Here is a 25,853-nt window from a genome sequence, read left to right as displayed (position 1 = left end):
CGCGTAGCCACCGTAGGACTACAATATCCAGCGCTCGTTTCCTTTCGAAATTATTGAAAAGCATGATGGGAATAGTAGTTTTGGTTAAACGGAGCCTCCTATTGGAGAAAGTCTACGGTCGATAAGTGGCGGAAGAATCGTCAGAATTCTAAGCCGACTGTTAAGTAGACCGGATGAGGAAAAAAAAAGAAGTGTGGAGGAAAACTACACTTCCCATCAGTCCCCCGAAGGCCGCTAGTTTTCCCTCCCTTCCTGATTAACAATTCCGCCTTGTTGTTACCATCAGCTGGCTTCTAGGAGAGTTAGTTGGATGAAAGAGGTGGGTCTTCCTTGGCAGCCTCGAGAGAGAAACGAATAGGCCGCTTTCTTAACGGCCTCTCGTGTGAGCGAGAAAAAGAGTGGCTGTTAGTAAGAGTAAAACATATTAAAGAAAACAATATAATTTTTTAAAACCTCAAATACTTTTGACTAATAACAAAAATTACCAATAATATACTAATAATATAGTGTAAATGAAACTTTCACTTTTCCACATATCAAAATACTATTTATATCCATTGTTATAATTCAGTTTTTAAAGAAGAAAATTGTTCGACTTGTTTAAACTTATGTCATACTGTCTGTTCTCCCATCAATACAATGCCAGTCCAAAGACTTAAGATATTTGGCGATGATTGTGTGCCTGTTTGCTTATGTGATCTTAGCGTGCTACTGGTAAATGCCAAGTCTCTCTGAAATGAGATTGTATCCAGTCATGAGTGCTAGACAAAAGTCATGATGCTATTATCCAAAATCTGCCCAGCTGAGGACCTACATTACATCTTACATTAACCTTGAGGGAGCTGGGGACCTACATTACCTCCTATATTAATCTTGAGGGAGTGGCATTGGTCTGTTGCTGTGGTGCAGTGGGAATGTTTTAAGTTGAGGCTGGAGGTCCTGTTATTAATCTGGCTACTTGCCTCCTAGCAGAAATGCTCCCTTGGCTTCTTGTCCTGGTTATTGGGCTGGTGATAAAGATCCTCTTGCCTTTTGGTGTTGGAGGACTTCAGCCTCACATGTTGTGTACCAATTAGAGTCAAACCCCAGAATTCAGGGTCTCCATGGCAACCATCGGCTTCATTCAGATAATCTCGGGCCCAGAACAGTTCCTGTGCGACCTGGATGTATAGTGTATTATTGTCAATCTTTTGCATGATCAAAGATGCAATCCAGATGCAACTGACTGCCATACAGGATCTCCATTAGGTAAGACATATTTGAACATCCACAGTAGGAACCTCAGTCTTTCCAAAGGATTTTCAATGAGTACTTCGGGAATTTCCCAATAAATCTAGCGAGTGAATCTTTTGAATGTCTGATCTACTGTTGGCAACCTCCCAGATGAACCCAGCTCCCTTAGCAGTCTCTCTTTATTACTGTTGTCTTCGGGTTACCACCGTAGTTGGAACTGGAATTGAAGTGATTGTTACATAAAACATCACATGACTGTGCTGCTTAGCAATAGTTCCAGTTGCTGTCATTAGACAAGGACTACACAGTCATTAGTGAGAACTCACGCTTATCCTACTCTGTGTGAACTGCCTCCAATACCCCTCACCTGCCTCTCTCCTTCCCCCCACCCCCATCTTTGCCCTTTTGATTATCTTGCACACCATGGCTAAGTTGAAAGGGCCACTGTCTTCCACCACAATAGCCCCTAGTTGACTGGTAATCACCTTTGAGTCTTTCCCCTTTCCTTTCTGCCCAGTCCAACCCCAGTCCATGTCTGGGAGACAGGGGGCACTGTGTTGTAGTGATTCTACTTTTTCTTCTGTAGGTAGTTCCAGTTAGTGGGGGAGGAGGAGATAATTGGCTCAGTGGTTACTCCTTTGTGAGGTTCCACAGGGATTGATCCTCTCCCACCATCCCAATCTCCTTTTAACATTTTTATGAAGCTACTGGAAACGACCATCCAGCAGTCTGGAATTTAGGATCATCAATATGCTGATCATACCCAGCTTTACATTGCTCTTACAGGGTAGAATGGTGATGGTGCTGAAATCCTGTCTCAGTGCCAGGAGATTGTGAGGATCTGGATGGTGGAAAATAGAATTAAATTGAACCCTACCTAGCAAGATGGAGTTACTGTTTGCCCATTAGAACTCTTGGTCTGCTCCAGCTGTGTTTCTTGATATTGGGTATTATACCTAATGGAGCAAGTCTGCAGGAGGAAGCCATAGCTCGGTGGGCCATTGCCCAGCTTTGTCTGGTATGGCAGTTGTGATTTTTCCTGTCTGTGGTGACTACTGCAATTTAAAGTATTTGGATCTGTCTTTGAAGGTCTCTCAGAAGCCACATTTGGTTCAGAGTGCAGCACCCCATGTTCTTACTGATTATATAATACACTACTATATACTTGTTGCCAATAGACTTCTGAGTGGAAATTAAAATGCTAGTGCTAATCTATAAAGCCATATATAGCTTATTGCCTAGTTGTGTGTAAGATTATATTGTGCCATTGGAATTGGCCCTGCCAATCTAAGGAGCTGATACTAGTTCCACCTTTTAGGGAGGTAAGTGGGAGTGAGATGTGACAGCCCTGCTTTTCAGTGACAGAGCCTTTCTTCTGGAATGGCCTTCCAGTGAACAACTGGCTTTTCATAGTATTACCATTATAATCGTAATAAAATCTTACAATAAGGAACCATCACTGGACACATGCAATTCTATGCTCTAACATTCCTTCAAAGTTATTACATCTTATTGTAATAACTTTGTAAAATTGTAATTATTACATCTGCAGAATAGAATCTGAAATGATTAATTTTATGGCATAGGATATTCCTATTCTGTATTACAGATGACAGATATTTATCTGAAAATGATTATATCTCTCAGAAAACATATTTGATGGTGATGACAGTCTCAGTATTTCAGTATGTTTAATATACTAAAAATGTTTAAAGTCCTTTTCAGCTTTGTTGGATTCAGATTTGGAAATATTTTGTTCCTAAATTATGGTTCAGTTTCTTATTCAGCAATCCACACTTATCTGATAATTTATTATCATTGAATTCAACAATACGTACTTAAGGTGTGGAAAACCTTGCTATTACACATAACTTCTTCCTCCATATTGAATGTAATATAACACTAGGGTCACTGCAGTTAGATTTAGTTTGTGGTCCTTTGTTTACCTGGGAATAAGCCATGTAGAAAGCATTCTTAAAGTTGATGTGTTAGATGAAATATTCATTTCTTTTATTGATGTGGCATTATTTTTAGGTTTGACTGAAGCATGCCTTCTGATCAAAGTAAAGGACTGACACATTAGTTGCTGTTTGCAACGGAAATTAGGTATCTTCTGCACCATGAATTAGGTATCTTCTGCACCATGAAATCAGCTAGTGTCGGAGCAAGTAAACACTCAGTGCTTCCTCCCATCATCCCAGAGACTGAGAAGGAATTTCTGGAAAGCATTCAGAGTTATATCATTTCAGAGATTGAAAACGTGGGGTGTACTGAGCAAGGACCAGCAGAGGATTATTACATAATATACAGAAATGTATTTGAAATGGTAACTAAACACTTCTAAAGATATTCTAATTTTCATGATCAGTGAGTGTGATTTTTATGGCTTTGGTATATATACTGCTCAAAAAAATAAAGGGAACAGAAAATAAGACATCCTACTATTAAATACAGTACATTGTGTTGTTTAAGTGTTCCCTTTATTTTTTTGAGCAGTATATATTGTCTGACTTATGCTGAAATCAGTGCACAATAATATGTAGCATGAACTAGTGAGGCAACTTCATTTCCTATAACATTGAATCCTCTGCTAGTCTGTTAATATTAAAGCTAAGTGATGTTTTTAAATTGTAGAATGTTCTTAATATTGTTTATGTTGTTGTTGTTTTTTATTCTATACCACCTAGAGTCACATTTTGTAAGATGGTCCGCTATATAAATATAAGTAAACATTGTTTAATAGTAATAATAATTTAATAATATTGTCGATTTAAGATGACCAATTTGAGGTGAGAGGTTACAGAATTTTCTTCCCAACACATGAATTTGCGTACACATCCTACAGCTTTCTTGATCTTCCTATCTCACTCTGAGCAATCCTTGCTCTAAATATGGCAGATAGCCTTAGAGACCACCAGGTGTACCATAGGTACTGGACCACAATATGTTACTTTGAGAAACAAGCCCTCAAGCAAGGCATTTGGATTTGCTGGCTGTTCTACATAGCCTAATATCTTGGTTTGATAAATATGCATATGAAAGAGGCATTTGGCAAACTGGCCATTTTAAAGGTTTTGTTTTTCCACTAATGCATGAGAAGAAGAGGGATTATAGATTTGTTTCCCCTAAGCTGTTAAAAAAGGCCATAAACTAAAAATGGTTGAAAAAGCAATCAGAATTAAATTATTTCACATTTAGTCATATTAGGTCTCAATTAATCTGGTACTATTTTTCTGAATGTGTAAATTATCTAGAGTGGTGGCCCCCAAACTTTTGGGCACCAGGGACCAGTTCCATGGAGAGAGGTTTTCCCATAGATCATACAGGGCGTGGTTTCGTGTGCTGTCTGCATCCTGTGGATGGGGCTTCGCTTGTTTGCGTGGCCCAGTTTCTGGCATGCCGGGGACCGGTGCCAGTCCACATACCAGAGGTTGGAGACCCCTGATCTACAGGTTCTGCTGGATTCTGTGGTGTAGCTCAAACATATACAAGGCTGCATTCTTGTTGTATTTGCTATTTAGATCCACTCACTTTGAGGAGCTGCCTAGAAAAGTGTGGCATCCCTCATAAAGATAAAAAAGAAATGTAGGCTGTGACACACTCTCCTCTTTCTTCAATCTCTCACTTAAAACAAATCTTGCCCTGCCTTCTGGAAGTGCTGATTTGCTCTTGACACTCTGGTTGTTCCATCCTCTTCTATGAGTTTTAAGATGTTTTGTCTGATGAGGGAAAGTGCTAATATAACTTTATTATGAATTTTTTTTGAAATTTTGGGTTTAGAAGCATGTAGACAGTTGTTGAGGAATAAGAGGAAACAATAATTGCATTAATTTCCTGCTAATGGACTTTCCAGAAGCAACTACTTACCAATGATGGGGAATGGGATGGTGTGTTAAAATTTTCTTTTGTTTTGATTCAGAAAGACCCTTTCTTTTAACCTGCAGTAAGGTCAGTTCCTTTTATTGTATCATTATTTATTTATTGTATCACTATTAAACAGTGATGATATGTAATCATTTTCTGTATTATTAAAACAGATAATTGAGCATGTTAATGCATACAAAAGCATTCTGACCACAATCAAGCAAGAATATGATGCTTTTATAGAAGCAATAAAGAAGGGCCAGCATGATGCCTTTTATCTTCATGGAAAATTAAAAATGTTGGCATGTGAATCTTCAACTTTAATGTATTATAAGAAAAGAATAACCCAGCTGGAAGAAAAGTAAGAATCTCTTTTGCTTTTTTGCAGGTGTGGGGTATTCAAGGCACAATTTTGAACTAATCTCTCGTATAGTGACATGATCTGATTTGAAATTGCTAATATTGTGTGGGGTTTTTTATTTTAAAAAACATATTTGCATCTTTGTGGATGCTTACAGAATGAATATTATATCTAACGTAAGTTAGGTTTAGGAAAACAAAGGCAAATAAGCAAGAAATGCTATTTTTATATGTCAGATATGCTCATAATGTCTGACATTACTACAGATAACCAAATAGAATTACATTGGAGTTTGCATGCTACCAGATAGTGATAGCTAGCAAATTTGACATGAAAAGGACATATCTGCAGCATATTAGTGTACCACAAAATGCAGAATAATTCCATGGCACCGTTGGTTGGGTATAGTTAAATGTTATACTCCATTGAATGGTGATAATGGAAGAATCAGAGGTTGTTTTGGGGAAAAAACCTGCAACACTCTGAAAGGTTGCAAATCAGTTGACATGCCCAGAAAGGCTTCTCTCTCTGGATTGCTGTTTTTTCAAGTTACTAACAGAAGGAACAGGCATTCCTTTTGTTTATATGACAACATATAGAGGGGAAAAGTCCTAGAATCACCCCACAAGACCCTCCATAAAGCAGCGCTCTGCAAGAAGCTTCAGGAGCTGTGCTTTGGAGCAGCTGGTGAACCCTTCAGCTGGGGGATGGGTGGGACTGTAATCACTTCATTATTGGAAAAGCAGCCATTTTGCAATTTATATTTCAAACGGTCAATAAGTCATCCCTTTCATTTCTTAACCAATTTATGAAATTATTATTTGTATTAGCTACAAGAGGCTCTCTTCAGTCACACCCTGTTACCCATTTTTGCTCTGCAGCATTTTTGAGACTTATTTATTGTTAGAAGAGGGTTGCTGGAGGCAAGCTAACATAAGGAAGCTGGAGTGTCTTTTCTTTTTAATTCTGATGGAAAAACATAAGCATAGAAAGGTGTTGTTTTATTTTATTATTTTTAAATAACCCGTAGCCTTGGATTGCTTTGTTGTGGGTGGCTGAAATTCCCTGATTTTTATGAATTCTGATTGGCAATCAATGAATAAATGTCCTTTGACCACTACAAGAAGCCAAGAAGATGGCCAAATTTGACCATATTTTAGGGAGGTTTTTCTCTATAGAAAATTATTCATTTTATAGACTGATTAGGTTCTAAAGGTATAGATGATATATAAAAAGAGCAAGAGATGCAATTATGTAGAAAATTATAAACCACTGAGGCAATTTTACAAATATCTGACAATGCAAAAGACTTAATTGCAACTTTAGAAGACTAACCTGACACCAATTTAAATTATGAAGATGGTTTGAATGCTCAGTGCAACTGAAACGAGTTTCAAGCAAATTTGCAACACTCAAGAGAACATGTTTGGGACTTTTTCTTCATGGGTACTAACAAGATTGAGAATTCTTTTAGAAAAAAGATTCAATAGACTTTTCAGAGAAGAAGATTTTATTCTATGAGGAAGAGCTTCAAGCAAATTACAACTTTCAACAGAACAAGAAAAGATTGCAAACCAGAGAAAACAATGTTCTGTTATTTAGATAGGTGGATAAAAGAGTACAAAAAAGCGGGCTGTTTAAAGACCAAAGAATGAATGAAAATGATTAATATCTGCCTAGGAAAAAAACTGGTTTGTTTAAGCAGCCTGTTCATATGTATACATGGTAAAGCAATTAATATATATTAAAAATCATAATTGATTTCATAGTTTATTGAAGAAAATTTGAGAGAATTAGTGAAGAAATCAAGGGATATTCGCAATACATAAAGCTGGGTGTCATCAGTATAGTGATGATACCCACTTTAGCATTTTGAATTCTTTCCCATTAATCTCATGTAGGTGACGAACATTCATAAGAGAAAAGATGGAACTCTGTGGGACACTATAGGCCAAGTCCCATATGAACAAACTCTTCCAGAAGGTTACAAACTGCATACCACTAGAGAACAGAGATCTGTTCGGAAAGAAAAGTGTAGAAGGAAACGGTTATGGTGTGTTTCCCAAACTTGGTTCTACCAGATGTTTTGGAATTAGCAACTGGATTGTAGTAGGCAATACTATAGAATGAAGTGGAAGAAAAAGAGGATCCTTATAAATGCTCTGTTAATAATATTTGTCTCTGTCAGTTATTTTTTCAACCAAGCATATAGTACATTTTCTTTAAATTTTGTGTTTGCTTATTCATTACTTATTTTAAACTACAGTTAGATTATTTTGTTGACCAAGAATAAAGGCAATGTTTTATATTATTTTTATGTTCACTGGAATATGACTTATCAAAATAATGCTTAGTACAAATGAAGTAAATACTGTAGTTCTATTTTACTCTAAAAACTTAGTGACCATTCATAGTTACAACAGCAATGAAAAAGTGAGTTATGACTATTTTTCACACTTATGACCATTGTAACATCCCCATGGACATGGGACCAAAATTCAAGCACTTGGCAACTGACTCATATTTATGACTGTTGCAGTGTACCGGGTCATGTGATTACCTTTTGTGACTTTCTGATAAGCAAAGTCAATGGAGAAGCCAGATTTACTTAACAGCTGTGCTGCTAATTTTAGAATTGCAGTGATTCACAACAACTGTGGCAAGAAAGGTTATAAAATGGGGCCAGATTTACTTAACAAATGTTACACTTAGCAACAGACATTTTGGGCTCAATTGTGGTTGTAAATTGAGGATTACCTGTAGTAATCATTCCCATTGACTGTGCTAGCTGGGGAATTATGAACGATGAACAAGCTTTTCTTTCTTTTAATTGAAGGTTTTACCCTATCAGCCTATATCCCCACCGTCTTCATTCATTTACTTTGCCCCCAAATTCCCAGTGAAGTTACACAAAGCTAGGTAACTTCCATTAATAGCATAATTTTTAAAGGAAATACTTAAAATTCAAATATCTAAAATCTCAAAGGCATTTAAAAGTCTTCAGTTATTGAAGTTATATGCAATTGTCTACAGGAGATGAAACAGATGTAATGTATTATTTGAATTGCTTTTGTTTTTAGAGTGAAAAGAATTGAGAAGAATTCTGCAAGAACTGAGAGCTTAATACAGAAACTAAAAAGTTTAAGGTTAACTCTCTTAGCAAAAGAAGATTCAACCCCAGTCAAGAAAGTTAATCCTGCTAAAAAAATTCCAGGTAAGATGCAGTTGTTTGTAATTAAAAATATCATTTTTCCCCTCACACTAGGAACATGAACCAGCTTCTGTATTATAAAGGTAAAGGTTCCCCTGCACATGCGTGCTAGTTGTTTTCCGACTCTAGGGGCTGGTGCTCATCTCCGTTTCAAAGCTGAAGAGCCAGCGCTTGTCCGAGGATGTCTCCGTGGTCATGTGACCGGCATGACTAGACACCAAAGGTGCACGGAACGCTGTTACCTTCCCACCGTAGTGGTCCCTATTTTTCTACTTGCATTTTTTACGTGCTTTCGAACTGCTAGGTTGGCAGAAGCTGGGACGAGTAACAGGCGCTCACTCTGTTACGTGGCACTCGGGATTTGACCCGCCAAACTGTCAACCTTCTGATACTGCAATGTTAATATCTAAGATTGTTTTGAATAATTATATGTTCTCTATTACATTCTAAAACTTAGCTGAGGCAAGATTGAGGAGCAAACGGAAATGGACAATTGGATGGTGCCCTTTCTATTTTTTTTTAATGGATGATTACTCAGGATGAAATTGAAATTAATTATTACATGCAATGTATGAAGGAGTAGAATTGAGTCTGCCATATAAAGTATGCATTCCACTTGTAAATGGTGGGGTTTTTTTAGTTATTCATTCCAAAAAAACAGATCTCTCTGTTGACTTAGAAGTTTGGTTTATAATAACAGAATGCTTTTTTGGTATTACAGAATTTGTACAGTTTGAATTTATAGACTGGCAATATGATCACTGATAGAAACTTTCCTCCTTTTTTTCAACAGGGCTTAACGTGAAAGACTCACTTGATATAGATGTCCTTTCTAGCCACTTAGTTCATCTACAAAAAAGGTTGAAAGAGTTGAAAGAGGACATGTTGACAAAATACATTCCCATAGAAAACACAGTCCATATTGAAGAAGACATGAATTTTGCTATTCAAAAGCGAAATATGGCTGAAAAAAAGAATGAAAACCTGAAGTTTTGGTATAAAAGTTCCTTTTACAATATGCTCTTACTTATTTGGAGTATTTTCTCTTTTCTTCATTTTTGAATAGTGGGCATAGCTGTAATAACTTTGTCCGCTTTATTGTAATCAGATTAGAACAGTGACTTAGAATAGATTGTAGAATTGTAATTTCTAAAATTGTATGTTCTATCTCAGCATCTGTGGTTAGATTAGCACCAACAAAAAACAACCCTCAACTGGAACATAGCAGCCATTAACAGGTTTAATGAGGGAAATCAATGCATAGAAGACATATTAACTCCAGGCATTTGGGTCAGGATGTTAGGTGAGCTCTGCTGCTATTGCTGTATTTCTCTATGTATTTCTCTAAAATGGGGTTATTATTTTTTCCATGGTGCCAGGACTTGTATGCCATCCAATGCCACAATGACCATTGTGAGATGGATGGCAAAAATAAATAAATATTTTGCATATATAAAGCTCAGTTCCTGGAATTCCTAACATATTAAATGGTATAATTTACAGTAATAAATTATTATGAAACAATCAGTTGAAGTTTATTGGCAACCCACATTACAGTACGAAATACCCCCACATGAAATCTGAGAAAGCCACTGTCAGTCAGAATAACTCGTACTTGATTAATAGACAAAGTATATGGTGTAATATTAATAATTGTGATAATTAAAAAATAAATTTAATTAGTATGTGTAGTGTAAGAGCTTATTCATGTATTGTATCCTGAATGTATGTTGTACTAAAATGTCAGAAACGCCTGCTGAATCAGGCGAAGGTCCATTTTAGTCTAGTATTTTGTTTTTCACGTTTGACATTTTTTCGATGTTTGCAAACAGAAAATGGGGTATATTTTTTTCTACTATTGTTCTTCTTTAAGTAAGCGTGAAGGCATAGTGCGCCCAAACTAAAGTTAAGTTTGAGAATGAACCAACTTAATCAGATATAAATAAATACAGACTAGGAAGGGACTTTTTCATAATATGCATATAAAACCTCTGCATGGAGATTTGCAACTATAGGAAATGCTTCAATTCAGTTAATACAATTTCCAGTCATAATTGCAGTCTAGTTATGTATGTGTATATTGCATGCCACTTGACAAATTTAGACATTAGGGAAATTCTTTTTCTCAGGAAACTTGTCCTCTGTTTTTATATACAAGAGAATAAAATAATGTGATAAGGACAACCCTGGAGAATTCAATCAACAGATGATACTGATACATCACATTTCAACCAATATTCTGATTTTTATAGTTTTTATCGGCTAAATCTGTTTGCAAGTGTGATCGCTATCTGGGAGACTACAGACAAGAATATTGACACACTGCAGCAGCTCATATATCAGATGATAGAAAATGAGAAACTTACAAAAGGTAAAAACACATCAGACTTCAGCTTTTTACAATAAATCAGAAAGAAACATATTTCTGGTGGTGTGCTAAAAACTCAGTTGTGTCTCTATTATGCTGGAAAAAACCTCTGTGCCATTTATTTGCAGAAATAGGGTTTAAATTGTCTTTACCGTTCTTTATTGGGCTTTCTGATCTATACCTCTATTGTCGGGACTGCACTGGTTACCAATAAGTTTGTGGATGCATTTTGTAGTGTGCTGATTGCAACCTATAAAACCATTTATGGCACATGTCCTTGTTACCTGTGGGACTGTCTTTTCTTTTTTTTAAAAAAATATAATTTTATTAAAATGTTAATAAACATAGTAACAATTAATACAAATTAAATTAAAAGAAAAATAAAAGTGCAGAAAAAAGAAAAAAAAGTAGAAGGAAAAAAGACAACAAAGGTAATAAGAAAGAAGTTGCTTCCAACCTGAACTAACTTTTCACTATCTTTTAGAATTACAAATTAAAAAAAAACACCTCTTCTCATAGCCTAACTTTTATCTATATGCAGTCCAGAAATCATCTTTTCAATCTAGGTTAGGCAAAAAAGCCATTAGCTGTTACTAGAAATATGAAATAGTTTTTCCCTTGTTAAATAGTCCAATTTTAAATTGTTTTTTTTCTTTTCTTTTGCTCTGTGCAATCTGACCTTTAAATATTTCCTGTGGTGTTGCAAGATTTGATATTTTATCACTCTTTAGAGTGAGCGCCTGTTACTCGTCCCAGCTTCTGCCAACCTAGCAGTTCGAAAGCACGTAAAAATGCAAGTAATTTAATTTAATTTAATTTAATTTAATTTAATAATATTTCTATACCGCCCTTCTCCCGAAGGACTCAGGGCGGTGAACAGGGCAAGAATAAAAATACAAGTTTACAAAAGTTAAAAAATAATTAAATACATGCCCATATGCTAAAAATACATCTTAAAACCCCAATTAAATAACAATAACGACCCCCCCAGTCCCCCATCAGGCCAGGCCAGCTTGTTCAAAAAAGTATGTTTTTAGCTCGCGGCGAAAGGAGCGAAGATCGGGCGCCGTCCGGAGCTCAACCGGTAGCTGATTCCATAGCTCCGGGGCGCCCACAGAGAAGGATCTCCCCCTGGGGGCCACCAATCGACATTCTCTGACCGGTGGCACCCTGAGGAGGCCCTCTCTGTGGGAACGCACAGGGCAGAGGGAAGTTGATGCCGGCAGCAGGTGTTCCCTAAGTAGAAAAATAGGGACCACTACGGTGGGAAGGTAACAGCGTTCCGTGCGCCTTTGGTGTCTAGTCATGCCGGCCACGTGACCACGGAGACGTCCTCGGACAAGCGCTGGCTCTTCGGCTTTGAAATGGAGATGAGCACTGGCCCCTAGAGTCGGAAACGACTAGCACGCATGTGCGGGTGAACCTTTACCTTTACCATAGTATTTAAAAGAAATCTTGAAAGTTTTCACCAGCCTACTTTGTAAATCACATAAAAAGGCATCATCCAGGATTTCTTGTCGAAGCTTCTTCAGATCCAAATCCTTTTCTTCCCATAAAGAAGCATATTTTTAAAGAATTTATTTTGTTGTAGCTGTTCCATATCCAGATTCTTTTCTTAATTTATCTTTTGTACTCCCATTTTAGTAATCTCAATTTTGTTGTCTTCTATGTTTTCAAACTATAAGGTGTAAGTCAGGTCAAGGCTTTTTATTTTTTTCTTGCATCTTTTATCCATTAAAATCTGTGTCCTTTCTAAGATATTTCAGGCCATATTTTTTAAAAAAACTGTAGGAAAAATTATAGCTGGCTTAGCCATTTTAACTCCTTTCCGTCTGGTCCTTTGGTTCCCTCTAGTGTCCACTTGCAACTTTCATCAAACCTCGATTGTTAATATGGATTTAGTTCCATTTCATTCATTTCCCATTACTGTATTATTTAATTATAATTTGGTTTTCAGTGGTTACATTAAAAAAAAAACCCACTATCACACGTCTCTCTGATCTTCAAATCTGTTTAAAATTTTCTTAAATCAAAATTCCTTTTTTCCTGCTTTTTGGAAATTGTGTATTATTTTAAATTTTTAAAACTTTTAATTTATTTATTTATTTATTTAATTCAAAGACTCACAAATTAAGCTTGTCATTTTGAAGATCTCTAATATTCATAAAGTACTTAATTTGAAAATTTGCAAAATGATTATAACATTATTTCTATTGCCTTTATGTCTATATGAAAGGCCTTACCCCCCCTGAAAATAAAGATGTCTTCTTCCTTGACTCCTGGCACTCAACTGTTTTATGGTTTCCTTGTAAGGGGCTGTCATCCAGAGCATGCGTAGGCAATCTCTCCTTGTCCAGAAAAACTTGAAGGACTGGTGTACTCACCGGTCTTTTGTTTTTACACAGTGGCCATCATCTCGGCTTGTCTGCAGAGATGTATTTAATCAGCCATGGAAAATTGAAATCCTGCAACTGTCTTCCCAAGTAGAAACTGCTCACCCTGTGCATTCTAAGAAGATTTGCTTCTGATTCCCTCTCTTCAAGAAGTCAAAGGGAAGTGAGAATAGATGCAGGCCTTTTTCTGGGGCTTCTCCAGTCCTATGTATGGAATGCTCTCGACTTAGATTGGTTCTTGCCTATTTAATTTGCAGAATGGGTGAAGATTAAAGAATGAAATAGGAATTGGAATTGGAATTGGAATAGAAGAGAACAGAACAGACCTTGGAGGTCTTCTAGTCCAACCCCCTGCTCAGGCAGGAAACCCTATACCATTTCAGACATGGTTGTTCAATCTCTTCTTTTAAACTTCCAGGGTTAGAGCATTCACAACCTCTGGAGGCAAGTTGTTCCACTGATTAATTGTTCTAACCGTCAGGAAATTTCTCCTTAGTTCTAGGTTGCTTCTCTCTTTGGTTAGTTTCCATCTATTGCTTCTTGTCCTGCTTTCAGGTGCTTTGGAGAATAGCTTGACTCCCTCTTCTTTGTGGCAACTCCTGAGATATTGGAACACTGCTATCATGTCAGCCCTAGTTTTTTGAAATGAAGGTGGCTGGTTATTATACCATTCATTGTCTACATTTTATGATGTGTCTACATTTTCTGATTTTATGTTTCACAATTTGTGTGTGTGTGTGTGTGTGTGTGTGTGTGTGTGTGTGTGTATTCAAATTTCTTTTTGCTGACAAAGAGTTAAATGGGAGACTAGGATAGCTATTTCGAGCTTCTTTGCTCTCATCAGCTAGCTAGCTAGCCATACCCTTTGTGGGATTCAAACCTAGGCAGTCTGCATACTAGGCAGTTGTATTAACCTCTAGGCCACTGGCTCATCCAGAACAAGGCTCATCCAGACCGAGGGGATATATGTGTCAGTTTTTTCCGGTCAGACCAGTTTGATGCACCTTGGGTTTTTGAACTGCCTAGGCTAGCTGATGAGAGCAAAGAAGCTCGAAATAGCTATCCTAGTCTCCCATTTAACTCTTTGTCAGCAAAAAGAAATTTGAATGCACAATGTTTCGCAGTAGTGACTTGAGCCCTGCTTAACGCTCCTAGGCTGGAGCTGCAAGGCAAAAGAAATAATAATAGAACTGCAGTATAGCAAGTTTAAATTCCAAGGTGCATCAAACTGGTCTGACTGGAAAAGCCGCCCGGTGCGCGCGCACCTCTTCGAACGGGCAGTGGTGCACGCGCACCTCTCCGAATGGGCGGAGGTGCACGCGCACCTCTCCAAACCTTTGGAGAGGTGCGCGCGCACCTCCACCCGAACAGGCAGTGGCGCCGCTCGTTGGGAAAGCTGCCACGGCCCGTTTGCACAGCTGCCGCCTTCAGAGGAAGGCGGCAGCCTACAAACGGGCCACGGCAGCTTTCCCAACAAGGGGCGCCACTGCCCGTTCCGAGAGGTGCGCGCGCACCTCTCCGAACGAGCGGAGGTGCGCGCGCACCTCTCCAAACCTTTGGAGAGGTGCACGCGCACCTCCGCGCAAACGGGCAGCAGCGCCGCTCTTTGGGAAAGCTGCCGCGGCACGTTTGCAGGCTGCCGAAGGCGGCAGCTCTGCAAACAGGCTGCGGCAGCTTTCCCAACAAGCGGCGCCGCTGCCCGTTCCGAGAGGTGCGCGCGCACCTCTCCGAACGAGCAGAGGTGCGCGTGCACCTCTCCAAACGTTTTGCGCATGCGCGTGCATGGACGCACACACGTGGCTCCCACTTTTTGGTGTGTGTGATGGAACCGGTTCCCAGTGGCTCTTTTCCTTTTTAAGGTTGCCGACCCCTGTTATAGATGGTCCTCAATTTACGGCCAGTCACTTAGCAACCATTTGAGTTTCTGATGGATATACCTACTTGTTACTTACAAACTAGACTCAAAGTTCCAACGATCATCCCCCCCCCATGTGGTCACGTGGCCACACTTTGGACATTCGGCAGCTGGACTGTATGGTCATTTGCATTGTCCTGCAGTCAAATGATTGCATTTCACAATGCTTTTGCCAAAACCTGGCAATTAGTTCTGGTTTTTGGCAAAAATGGACCCACAGAGAACCATTGCTTTTTCTTAACAACCATGGCATTTGCATAATGATGGCCATAGTAAAGATTGTACAATCAAGTTGGTCGTGTAACTGAGCCACTTAATGACTGTCATGACTTACAACCACAATGGTTGGGCTCGATTATGATCATAAGCTGAGGTATCTGTATCCTGTTTCTTCCTTACCTTTGATTTAACCGCAGGGTAAGTAAGGACAGCTCCAGAGGCTGCAGCAAAGCCTTTGAAGTGTAGGCCACAGTTTGAAGTAATGAAAGAAAGTGTGTTTTTACTGCAGATGTGTCCCTTGATTTGGTTAAAATGTATTGTTTGCTTTCTAAATGTGTAAAATATTAACTTCCTGTGGATGGATCTGACTTTTCAGGTTCAATTGCTTCTAGTATCTCAAGTGTATTTGAACGTGATCCTTCTAAAAGTAAAGAGGCAGAAGATCTGATTGAATATATTGAACGGTAAGATAGTAAGGGAGTCTTCTCATCTTGTCTCTTCATTCAGACAAATGAAATTGCTTAGTACACCAAGAATACCAACTGTTTGTACATAAAATGATGTGAAAACTGCTTTGTGCAAATGCAACACTTCTTGGTCCTTCACTAAAATAACTGTACAAGCATAAAAACAGTAGCTACTTTAAAAAAAATTGCTTCATTAGTCATTCTTACAGCAGCCACATTTTTGTAAGACTCGTACAGAGGTCTGAAAAAGGCAGTCTATTTTAATGTAAAGAAGTGTGAAGCATTTCTTCAAATCATTTTTAAGCACCCTTAGTCCTAATATTTTCACATTCCCTATCTCTTAGCACATGGGGTGCACTCTAAAAAAGCACAGTGCAATATAGCAATATAGTGACTAACAGGAAGTTAAAACAGAGACATAGACTTTTTATGAGCCCTGCAGCAGAGAGGGCTAAGTAGCATCAAACCGTGCTCCTTTATTGGGCCAATGCAAAATACAACTGCTGCTACTTTTCCTGCTTAATAATGAAGAAAAATTATTTGGGAAACAAATATAGCAGTTAGATATTTGTACACTACCAGCTAGAACAACATGAAGATATATGCTGCTACCCTAAAGATCTTCTATTTATAGTTGGACTTATAAGACATTAGTAGAGGACAAAACCAAGGATTTATGTCACTAGTGAAAACTTACTTAGGCAAATAGAGATCAAGATGATAAGCTTAGTTTGGACAAGAATTTATTCTGGAAAAAAAGAACTTGAAAAAGTAATGAAACCTGAATGATGGTTTGTTTATCTGTTGCAATGGGGAACATTGCAACATGTATTTTTAATTCCTTTCACGTCCCAATTTTTTGGCACAAGGGCAAGAGTACTTTGGCACAAGGGCAGGAGTACTTTAACTTCATTTAGATTGTCTTTCCTCTGTAGCTTACTTAGTTAGTGTTTTGCCAATAATAAAGGTTTTTACATCCATGTCTTATCACTTGTAACGTTATGTTCTTTGAACTGTGCTAGGTTCAATGAACTGTTTTCCCGTGGTCAGTATGAGGCTGCAGCAACATATGCAGCAAACTGTCCTAGAGGAATCCTACGCAATGAAGAAACCATGGAGAAATTCAGGGGTATGGAGCCTCAGATGCAATCTTCCCCTTTTGTATATAGTCTGAATATTAGTAAACCATAGTCAAAAATATTAATATTTTTGTAGAATTCTCTGCCTTTGTGATTTAAAGGAACCAGAGTTTTATATTTAATTAGTTCCTACTAATGTGATTACTGCCATACTGAATGTGAATTAATTGCAATTGATAGCCAAAACGTACTTTTTATCATTCCATACATATGATAATTCTTTATAAAACTTTTCAAATTATGTAAAATAAAAAATATATGCTCATTTTCTTAATTTATAGCATTCTGAGTTCAAATCCTCTTTTGATAGGTCTGAGCTTGAATAAAATTGATGGTGTAGAAGACAAACTGCAGCAAGCAAATGTTTTTTTTTAAATATTGCTTTTTCCCTTCAGCTGTTGGTCATGTTAAAGGGAAGATCCTCCCTCTGCTTTTGTATTTTGAGGCACTCATAACTACAACCATTGCTGTTAAGAAGCATCTTCCTGCAAATTTGACAACTGAAGCCATCAAATGTGCCTTATCTGAGAAACGGTTGGACTTGGTGATGCATTGGGTCACTTTGCACAAGTAAGTGGTCATTCAGAGTTCTGGCTCATTAGCAGAAGACACACATTATGTACAAGAAATTCATAGGTCATTTTGTGGGAAGTCCAGATAAGTATGACAAATGTTCAGTAATCTTGGACATTGGCTGTCAGAATATTCACTTATAAACTGGCATATTTCCAGTATGGCAGGTGCTGAAGAATACTATTATTTCTGCTAAATCAATTATTTGTGGTGCATTCTAGACAATTCTTAAAGGAAAACAGGCATCATTTTTCAAACTGAATTAGCCCTTCTCCATCAAACTCAATTCATGTGAGTTGAAGGCAGGGTGGAATAAGGAGTCTTTCAGAAGGAGAGCAGGATATTTATAGTTAGGAGAAAACAGCAAGAATAGAACATCTGTTATATGCAAATTTCATTGGGGCAAGTGACAGTTACTTTCAGAAAGGCTTATAGGGGAAAGCATCCACTTTAATAAGAGAATGAGGTTTATTGTTTACAGCTCATCTTCCATTTTTAAAATAGCATCTGAAGTGGAACTTCAACATATTCCATTTCCAGAAGTTTCTGGACGCAAGGAGACTATTCTATCCTTGGATATTCCAAGGTTTACACAATGGAAATGCACAAATAGCTCAACATGCAGTACACAAAGGATGAACCAGATTTCTCAGCAAGGTCTTGTGAAGCTCTAGGAATAAAAGGACCATGGTATTGAAAAGAGTGCATGAAAGAGGTCTTTAAAAGATACCTACAATTCCACATGCAGCTGTGACACCTTGGTGAACATGGCAGAGTAGCCAAGTTTTTTCCATTTCTGGTAGAAGCAGCAATGGTTTATGGAAACAAGGGCAATAACAAAGATGGCAGTGAGCACCAAAGAGAAATCAGTCAGATCACCCTATCATTCATGGGCTGTCTTTCATCCCTATATCCTAGTTGCCTTTGGCTTTGGGATTGTTGTTGGGGACTGTGGGCTCTGAAAAATGGGGTGAGCTCCTCTTCCAGGCCAGGTTATGGAGATATCCAACCTGTAGCTCAGTCTGCAAATTCCAGATGCAGTTGAAATCCCTGAAAAGCACAGGGAATACAGGGTCTGTTTAAAGAGGCAAAAAATCACCAGCTGACTGGGAAAGATGTATCACCTTTCAGGCAAATGTGTTGGGGCTCATGATTTCCTCTGCGACAACTAACAAGCCTATAAGTGCACTCCAATGAGGTTTATTAAATTAGGGACAGATATAAAGCATGCCACTTCTCTCATTTCTAGTCCTGATGGATATTTTCTGATGCATATTCAGATCTTACTCAATTTATATGGAGTAAGAGAAGGTCTTTAGAGAAGGAGAAACTTTTAAGCCGTAAAAACCTGGGCTTTGCTAAAGTATACCCTATTTTCCAAAAGGAGAAATGTATGAGGACAATATTGTGTAGTAAATTCTTCAAATATGCTTGTTTTCTTTTCCCTGTATCTTTTTCTCTTATTTATCATAACTCTTTAATTTTATGTTATTCTACTAAAAGAATAAGGTTTTGTTCTCATCATCATTATTCCACTTTTCTTTACAATGCCCAGAATCTGTAAATTACCTAATGATGTTTTGTTTGCTTTGTTTCTCCCAGATTGGAATTCTCTGAGGCTGCTGGTGATGCAATCTTTAAGTATGCAGATGTGGATAAGCACAACATGTCCCAGTGTCTAGCTTTGGCTCAAATTGCATACAGTGAGTGTGGGGCACACAAAAAAGCTGTTCTGTGCTTGTGCAGACAGGGCCAGATTTATGGAGCCATGGATTATCTACATCATTTCCAACTTTTTTCCACAGGTAAATTTCAGAGCTATGTTGTATTTATTTTAAATTATATTTGATAGTGTTAGAATGATGTTCAAGATGTTCAACAGATCATGCCAGACAAATCTTATTGCATTCTTTGAACAAGTGAAAAAAATAGTGGATCAGAGGAATGCTGTGGACATAATTTACTTGGACTTCAGTAAGGCATTTGATAAAGTAGATCACAAACTACTACTTGATAAGATAGAAAAATGTGGGTTAGACAGCATCACCACCAGATGGATTCGTAGCTGGCTGACCGGCCGTACTCAGCGTGTCGTCCTCAATGGAACTGCGCCTGCATGGAGGGAAGTGTGGAGTGCCCCAGGGCTCTGTTCTGGGCCCAGTGCTCTTCAACATCTTCATCAACGATTTGGACGAGGGGATAGATGGGAACTCATCAAATTTGCAGACGACACCAAGCTGGCAGGAATAGCCAACACTCCAGAAGATAGGCTTAAGATACAGGAGGATCTGGACAGACTTGAACACTGGGTGCTATCTAACAAAATGAAATTCAATGGTGAAAAAAGTAAGGTTCTACATTTAGGCAAGAAAAACCAAATGCACAGGTATAGTATAGGGGGTACCTTGCTCAATAGTAGTAACTGTGAGAGGGATCTCAGAATCCTAGTGGACAATCACTTAAATACGAGCCAGCAATGTGCTGCAGCTGCCAAAAAAGCCAACACAGTGCTAAGCTGCATTAACAGAGGGATAGAATCAAGATCACGTGAAGTATTAATACCACTTTACAATGCCTTGGTAAGGCCACATTTGGAATACAGTACTGCATCCAGTTTTGGTCACCACGATGTAAAAAAGATGTTGAGACTCTGGAAAGAGTACAGAGAAGAGTACAGAGAAGAGCAACAAAGGCGGCTGGAGGCTAAAACATATAAGGAACGGCTGCTGGAATTGGGTATGTCTAGTTTAATAAAGAGAAGGACTGGGGGTGACGTGATAGCAGTGTTCCAATATCTCAGGGGCTGCCACAAAGAAGAGGGAGTCAAGCTATTCCCCAAAGTGCCTGAAGGCAGGACAAGAAGCAACGGATGGAAACTAGTCAAGGAGAGAAGCAACCTAGAACTAAGGAGAAACTTCCTGACAGTTAGAACAATTAACCAGTGGAACAACCTGCCTCCAGAAGCTGTGAATGCTTCAACACTGGAAGTTTTTAAGAAGAGACTGGACAGCCATTTGTCTGAAATGGTATAGGGTTTCCTGCCTGAGCAGGGAGTTGGACTAAATGACCTCCAAGGTAAGATTAAGTGGCTCTCAGTACTATCACGATGTATTTATGAGTTTGCTTGTAGTATGTGTGTGTGAGAAAAGGAGGGAATGAATAAATCTAATTTGATCCAAATGTTTTGCCTCTGTATGTGAGTATGTCTATGTTTCTGTTCTCACCCTGTGACGCATATGTATCTGTGCATGTGTATGTGCATTGGGAAACATAGGGGAGGCTACATATGCTGCATACTCATGGATTATGCAGTATTTTGAAGTGTTGCCCAATTGCCTTTCTTATAGGGATACTATGGGGAATTGTTTTCTCTGCTGATTTGATCTTTCTTTCTCTGGTTTCTCCCCCCACTCTTCCACCATGCACATATTTGGTCCCATTCAGTTGAGATTTGTTTTCCCCTCAAAGAATCCACTGAACATTGAATAAGTTGAGCAGGTATGAAGTGACTACTATAGTTTTTAATATATGACCATTTCCTCAACAGCAAATTTTAGCATACTTATAACATTGCCAGTCTTCCCTAAAATGATAAAAAGACTGTCCTCAGTGTATTTCACCAGAATTCGTTTTTGAAGAATGAAACATTTTATTGCAGATCCATCTTGTCATGGCTGATATTGTTAATGAACCTGTCCTCCAGGAATTAGCTAATTCAATCAAGACGTTGTGTGCTGAACAAAGCACTGTATTTCTCGGTCATTCCCAAATGAATCTTGGGATCAGGGATGCCTGTGTCATGGTCAACACCAACCAGAACTATCAAAGTTCTACCTGTTTTTACATCCATGTGGTATAGAACAAAAAGTAGTGGGACATTTATCATTTAATCATGCCTTCCAGTTTGATATTGTTCACATACAAATACGCAGGGCTTTTTTTCTCATAGAATGCTCAGAACGGAGTTCCGGCACCTTTTTTGGATGGAACCTTGTAGGATAGGCAAGGCGGGTTGTATGACATGTGTGAGTTCCAGCACCTTTTTCTTTTACAAAAAAAAGCACTGCAAATACGTATCACAGAAGCCCAGTTGAGAGGTAGAAAATGCTGTTTATTTCATTGTTCTTTTGTTAATCATTTAAAGTAAGGATTACCGTATATACTTGAGTATAAGCCGACTCGAGTATAAGCCGAGACCCCCAATTTCACCCCCAAAAACTGGGAAAAGTTGTTGACTCGAGTATAAGCCGATCCGCCGTTCTGCATGCCTCGGAGGCTGGATCCGCGCTCTGCAAGCCTCTGGGATCCTGGGAGGCCTAATGCAAGCACCAGCCCGCCTGCCTCAGGTCTCCCCCACCCCCAGATACTGGGCTTCAGCACAGCTGGCTGTCTTGCCAAAGAGAAACATCTGGGAAGGAAAACCCTGTCTTACCTCTTTCCCAATTCTGCCTCTGCCCTTCCTCCTACCAAGGTGTTCTGGGACTAGTTCCCTAGCCTTTTGGAGCTTTTGGTGTTCGCCCATCAGCTGTCTACGGGGAGGCAACAAAGCTGCCTCTCTAGGCTTTGAGAAAAGGCCCCTTGCACAAAAGGCAGCTTCAGGACGAGCTTCCAAAAACCCTTTCCTTCCTTAACGCCCTCCCCACCTTCCCCCAGAAAGCCATATTTCTTTTTTTTTATTGAAAATTTTTATTGAAGTTACAATATTATCCCCTCCCCAACCCACCCCAGAACCCCTCCCCCTCCCCCATATTTCTTCAATAACAAAAACATAAAAAGCTGGTTGGGATGTACTCGCTGATTTCCCCCCCCCCTTTTTTTAGATGCTAAAACTAAACTCTCCCTCTGCCTTCCAACCAATATCCCTTTTTAAAATCTTACCTTGGCTCCAGATGGAAGAGTAGAGGAACTAAGCTAGTAAGGAGAGAATTTTTTTCTGCAACTTTTTACTCCTGAAGTAGTAGTAGTAGTAATAGTAGTAGTAGGAATAATAATAATAAATCCCTAAAAGTTGTGCCAGAAAATGGAGGACGCTGGGTCTTTGCAAGTTTTAGCTGTCTGTCAGACTGCCTGAAAAGGGCGGCCTTCAGGCAGCCAGGCGGACAGCTAAAGCTTGCAAAGACCCAGCGTCCTCCATTTTCTGGCATAACCTTCGGAGATTACTTTAAAAAAAAAAAACAAAAAAAACCTTCAGAGGAAAAACAGCTGCAGAAACATTTTGTCTCCTTGCTGGCTTGGTTCATCTACTCTTCAGCCAGGAGGGAGTCCAAGGCCTAGAGAAGGAGAGCTTTGCAGCATCCCTATGGACAGCTGATGGGCAGAGAGCTGAAAGAAGCAGGCAGGCAGGGCGCGGAGGAACGGAGACCTGCAGGTCTCGGACGGCGGTGGCTTGGGAGAGGTGCGCGCGATCCCGGAAGCACCAAAGCCTCGGCCGCGCACAAGTCCTCGGTAAGTTTTTTTGTTGACTGGAGTATAAGCCGAAGTGGAATTTTTCAGCCCAAAAAGTGGGCTGAAAAATTCGGCTTATACTCAAGTATATACGGTAAATGAAAAAGAGCTCTGAGGTTATGTACATAAAGATGCAATAATTCCATACAGTATTGAGTTTTCAAAGGTGTACACTTCTGCTCATTTTATGCTGGAAAATAAAAATGACAGCTTTTCGAGCTGCAAATATAAATATATCTGGGTATTTTTTTTTCTTGTCAGGCTTTCTAACGCCTGTGCTGTTTGATTTCAGAGGATTATGTCTTTCTACTGAAGCACTGTCCTCGTATAGATTTCATCCGTTGCCTTACTCAAGAATGGAATGGGAAACAACCAATCATGTCCCTTGGGGAAACCATCCTTTCTCTCATTGGAACAGAACATCAAATACATGGCATACACTTGTTGGAGGATATTACCAAAAAGGGCAAGGGTGAGTACAGCTTGACCTTTTCCAGTGGGAATGTGGCAACCCTAGAAAGAAGACCAGCCTAAGAAACTACTTTTATTGTAACAGGTATAGTTATAGAATCTTGCAAGTCTGAATGTGCTCCCCTGTCCTTCCCTTTATCTTTGTCTGAACTAGGAAGGGGCTTGTCTGAGATGTTTTCTCAATATTCTCAATATTTTGTTGGCCTGGACTCAGTCCCCTTGTCATGGTTCCAACAGATGAAACCCATCAAAAGAACTTCAAGAATTCTTCCTCAAATAACATTTTATATAGGAAATAAAGTATCGGCACTACATAATTGAACCCAAAACTAGATTCCCTTCCCCCAGCTACAAAGTAACAGAATGCAAGTCCCACCCCACAAAACAGTCATAAATCACATTCTCCAATTAGCCCAGAGTGCAGGCTCTCTTCCCAGCTCCTCAGCCCGCCAAAACGTTATCAGTTTGTGTCCTTGGGTTTCCCACTGAGCTGCATTATGATTATGGCTAGCTGAGCTTAAGCATTCAATGAAGCATTTAATGATTGTAAAACATCTCATTTCTAAACAGAAGAAAAAGCATGTTAAAAGCAAAGTAAAAATGGCTGCAATTTCCAACAGTTGTCAGAGCAGGAACATCCAATGTTACAGCATTGACATGGGGAGGGGGGCTTTACAAAAAAGATAAATCCTGCAATTCAAACAAAACCATAGTCTTATCTGACTGTTGTCAAGGTAGCTCTTTTCCCCCTGCCCTTTAAGACTGTGCCATATGACCTCTACATTTGCTTGCAATTATCTGACTAGATAAAAGGTAGGGGAGAGATTTTAATTAGAAAATGGAGAGTGGAAAGAATTACATTTTTCTCATGCTTCAATCAGACTTCCAAAGTTGGACCGAGTTCCCTTTCAAATTAAATTGTATCTACTTTAAACATATTCTTGACAGTGACAACTGCTGAATGCTTCCTGTACTTTAGAATCATACCAAAATTGTATGCATTTTTAACAGTTAGTGATTCAGAGACAAAAAGCAATAAAATAGTCTTTATCTATTTTCTTTCTGAAATATATTTGTAGATACATTGGAGCAAATGATTGTAAAAGATACCTGCAATGTAGAAGGATGGAAGGAGATAGCTGAAACATGCCTCAGTGTCAAAAAAGAAAATTTATACAAACTTATCATCTCTGTCCTTGCTAGCCTGGAAGGAGTGTTTGAAATTCCAGCAGATGATACAGAGGATGCCAAATTAATGGAACATGTGTTCTTGTAATTTTTCCACAAAGCACATGGAGGAGCTCTTTCTCCCAGGAGATGCTTGTATTGGCTGCAGAAATAACAATACAACTTCTTAATGTTACTTCTGTTTTAAAAATGCAATATATTTAATACCATGAACCTGATTTGATTGTGCTACAATTGCTACTCATGCTTGATTATTTGCCCTTGTTTTACTTTAAAGATGATGTCACTTTTTAAAGTAATTTAGCTATGTTTACACCAGATCACTTGTGATTTTTCTTCCCTTTTTAAGTAATTTGTTTTCTCCAATTTTTTTCTTCATTGAATCAGTTGTTGGAGAAAGAGTCTTTCATCTCCCCAAAACTCACATTTGTTTACTTTTTAACATAATTTTGCTTTTATGCTTATACATTTAGTGGCAAAATTAGAAATTATTCCCAATATACACACGGATAGGATGCTTACAACTTAGCTGCACAGTTATTCTTTCCATTCTATGAACTGGACTGAAACTGGAATAATTCCTAGTTTCTCCCACAGAATCAATATTTTTTTGGTCGAATGGTTATGTAACTTTTGTCATCTTTCTGAGTGTGGTTGTTGGATTATGAAAGGTATAGTCCCAATGCACCCTGAAGGTACCAGGTGGTGTTTAGGCTACCTTATTGAACGTAGATTCAGCATTATATTTATGCTAGAAATAAGTTATTTAGAAAAAAACATCTGATTATGTATCATTTTGTTATACTTTAGACTCTTGAGTACTAACAAATAAAGCAAGTTACTAAAATTGTATCTCTAAAATAATTGCATTTGAAGATAGATTTTCATCCTTATTATATAGTATCTATGTTCCTTCCTTTACAGCAAGCAGTTCATTTCTTTCACCCCATAAACTTGCCATGTAAGCAGGGAAAGGCCACAGCTTGAAGGTAATATGAATTGGTTA

The 25,853-nt window shown here is 38.6% G+C and overlaps 1 protein-coding gene across 1 annotated transcript; it reads left to right on the top strand.

The window, feature by feature from the left end:
* The first annotated feature begins 198 nt into the window (after positions 1-198).
* On the top strand, positions 199-25,853 carry CLHC1 (clathrin heavy chain linker domain containing 1). The gene is made up of 12 exons (XM_081334340.1): positions 199-319; positions 3,268-3,559; positions 5,271-5,458; positions 8,539-8,672; positions 9,463-9,664; positions 10,922-11,040; positions 15,941-16,028; positions 17,054-17,160; positions 17,566-17,740; positions 19,346-19,548; positions 23,481-23,660; positions 24,739-25,853. The coding sequence occupies exons 2-12, from the start codon at positions 3,377-3,379 to the stop codon at positions 24,933-24,935; spliced, it is 1,776 nt and encodes a 591-aa protein (XP_081190466.1). The 5' UTR covers positions 199-319; positions 3,268-3,376; the 3' UTR covers positions 24,936-25,853.

Source organism: Vipera berus (genome assembly GCF_964194415.1).
Source record: "Vipera berus genome assembly, chromosome: 1".
Lineage (NCBI taxonomy): Eukaryota > Metazoa > Chordata > Lepidosauria > Squamata > Viperidae > Vipera > Vipera berus.
The sequence above is the reverse complement of the archived record's forward strand: the minus strand, read 5'-3'. Positions and strand labels throughout refer to the sequence as shown.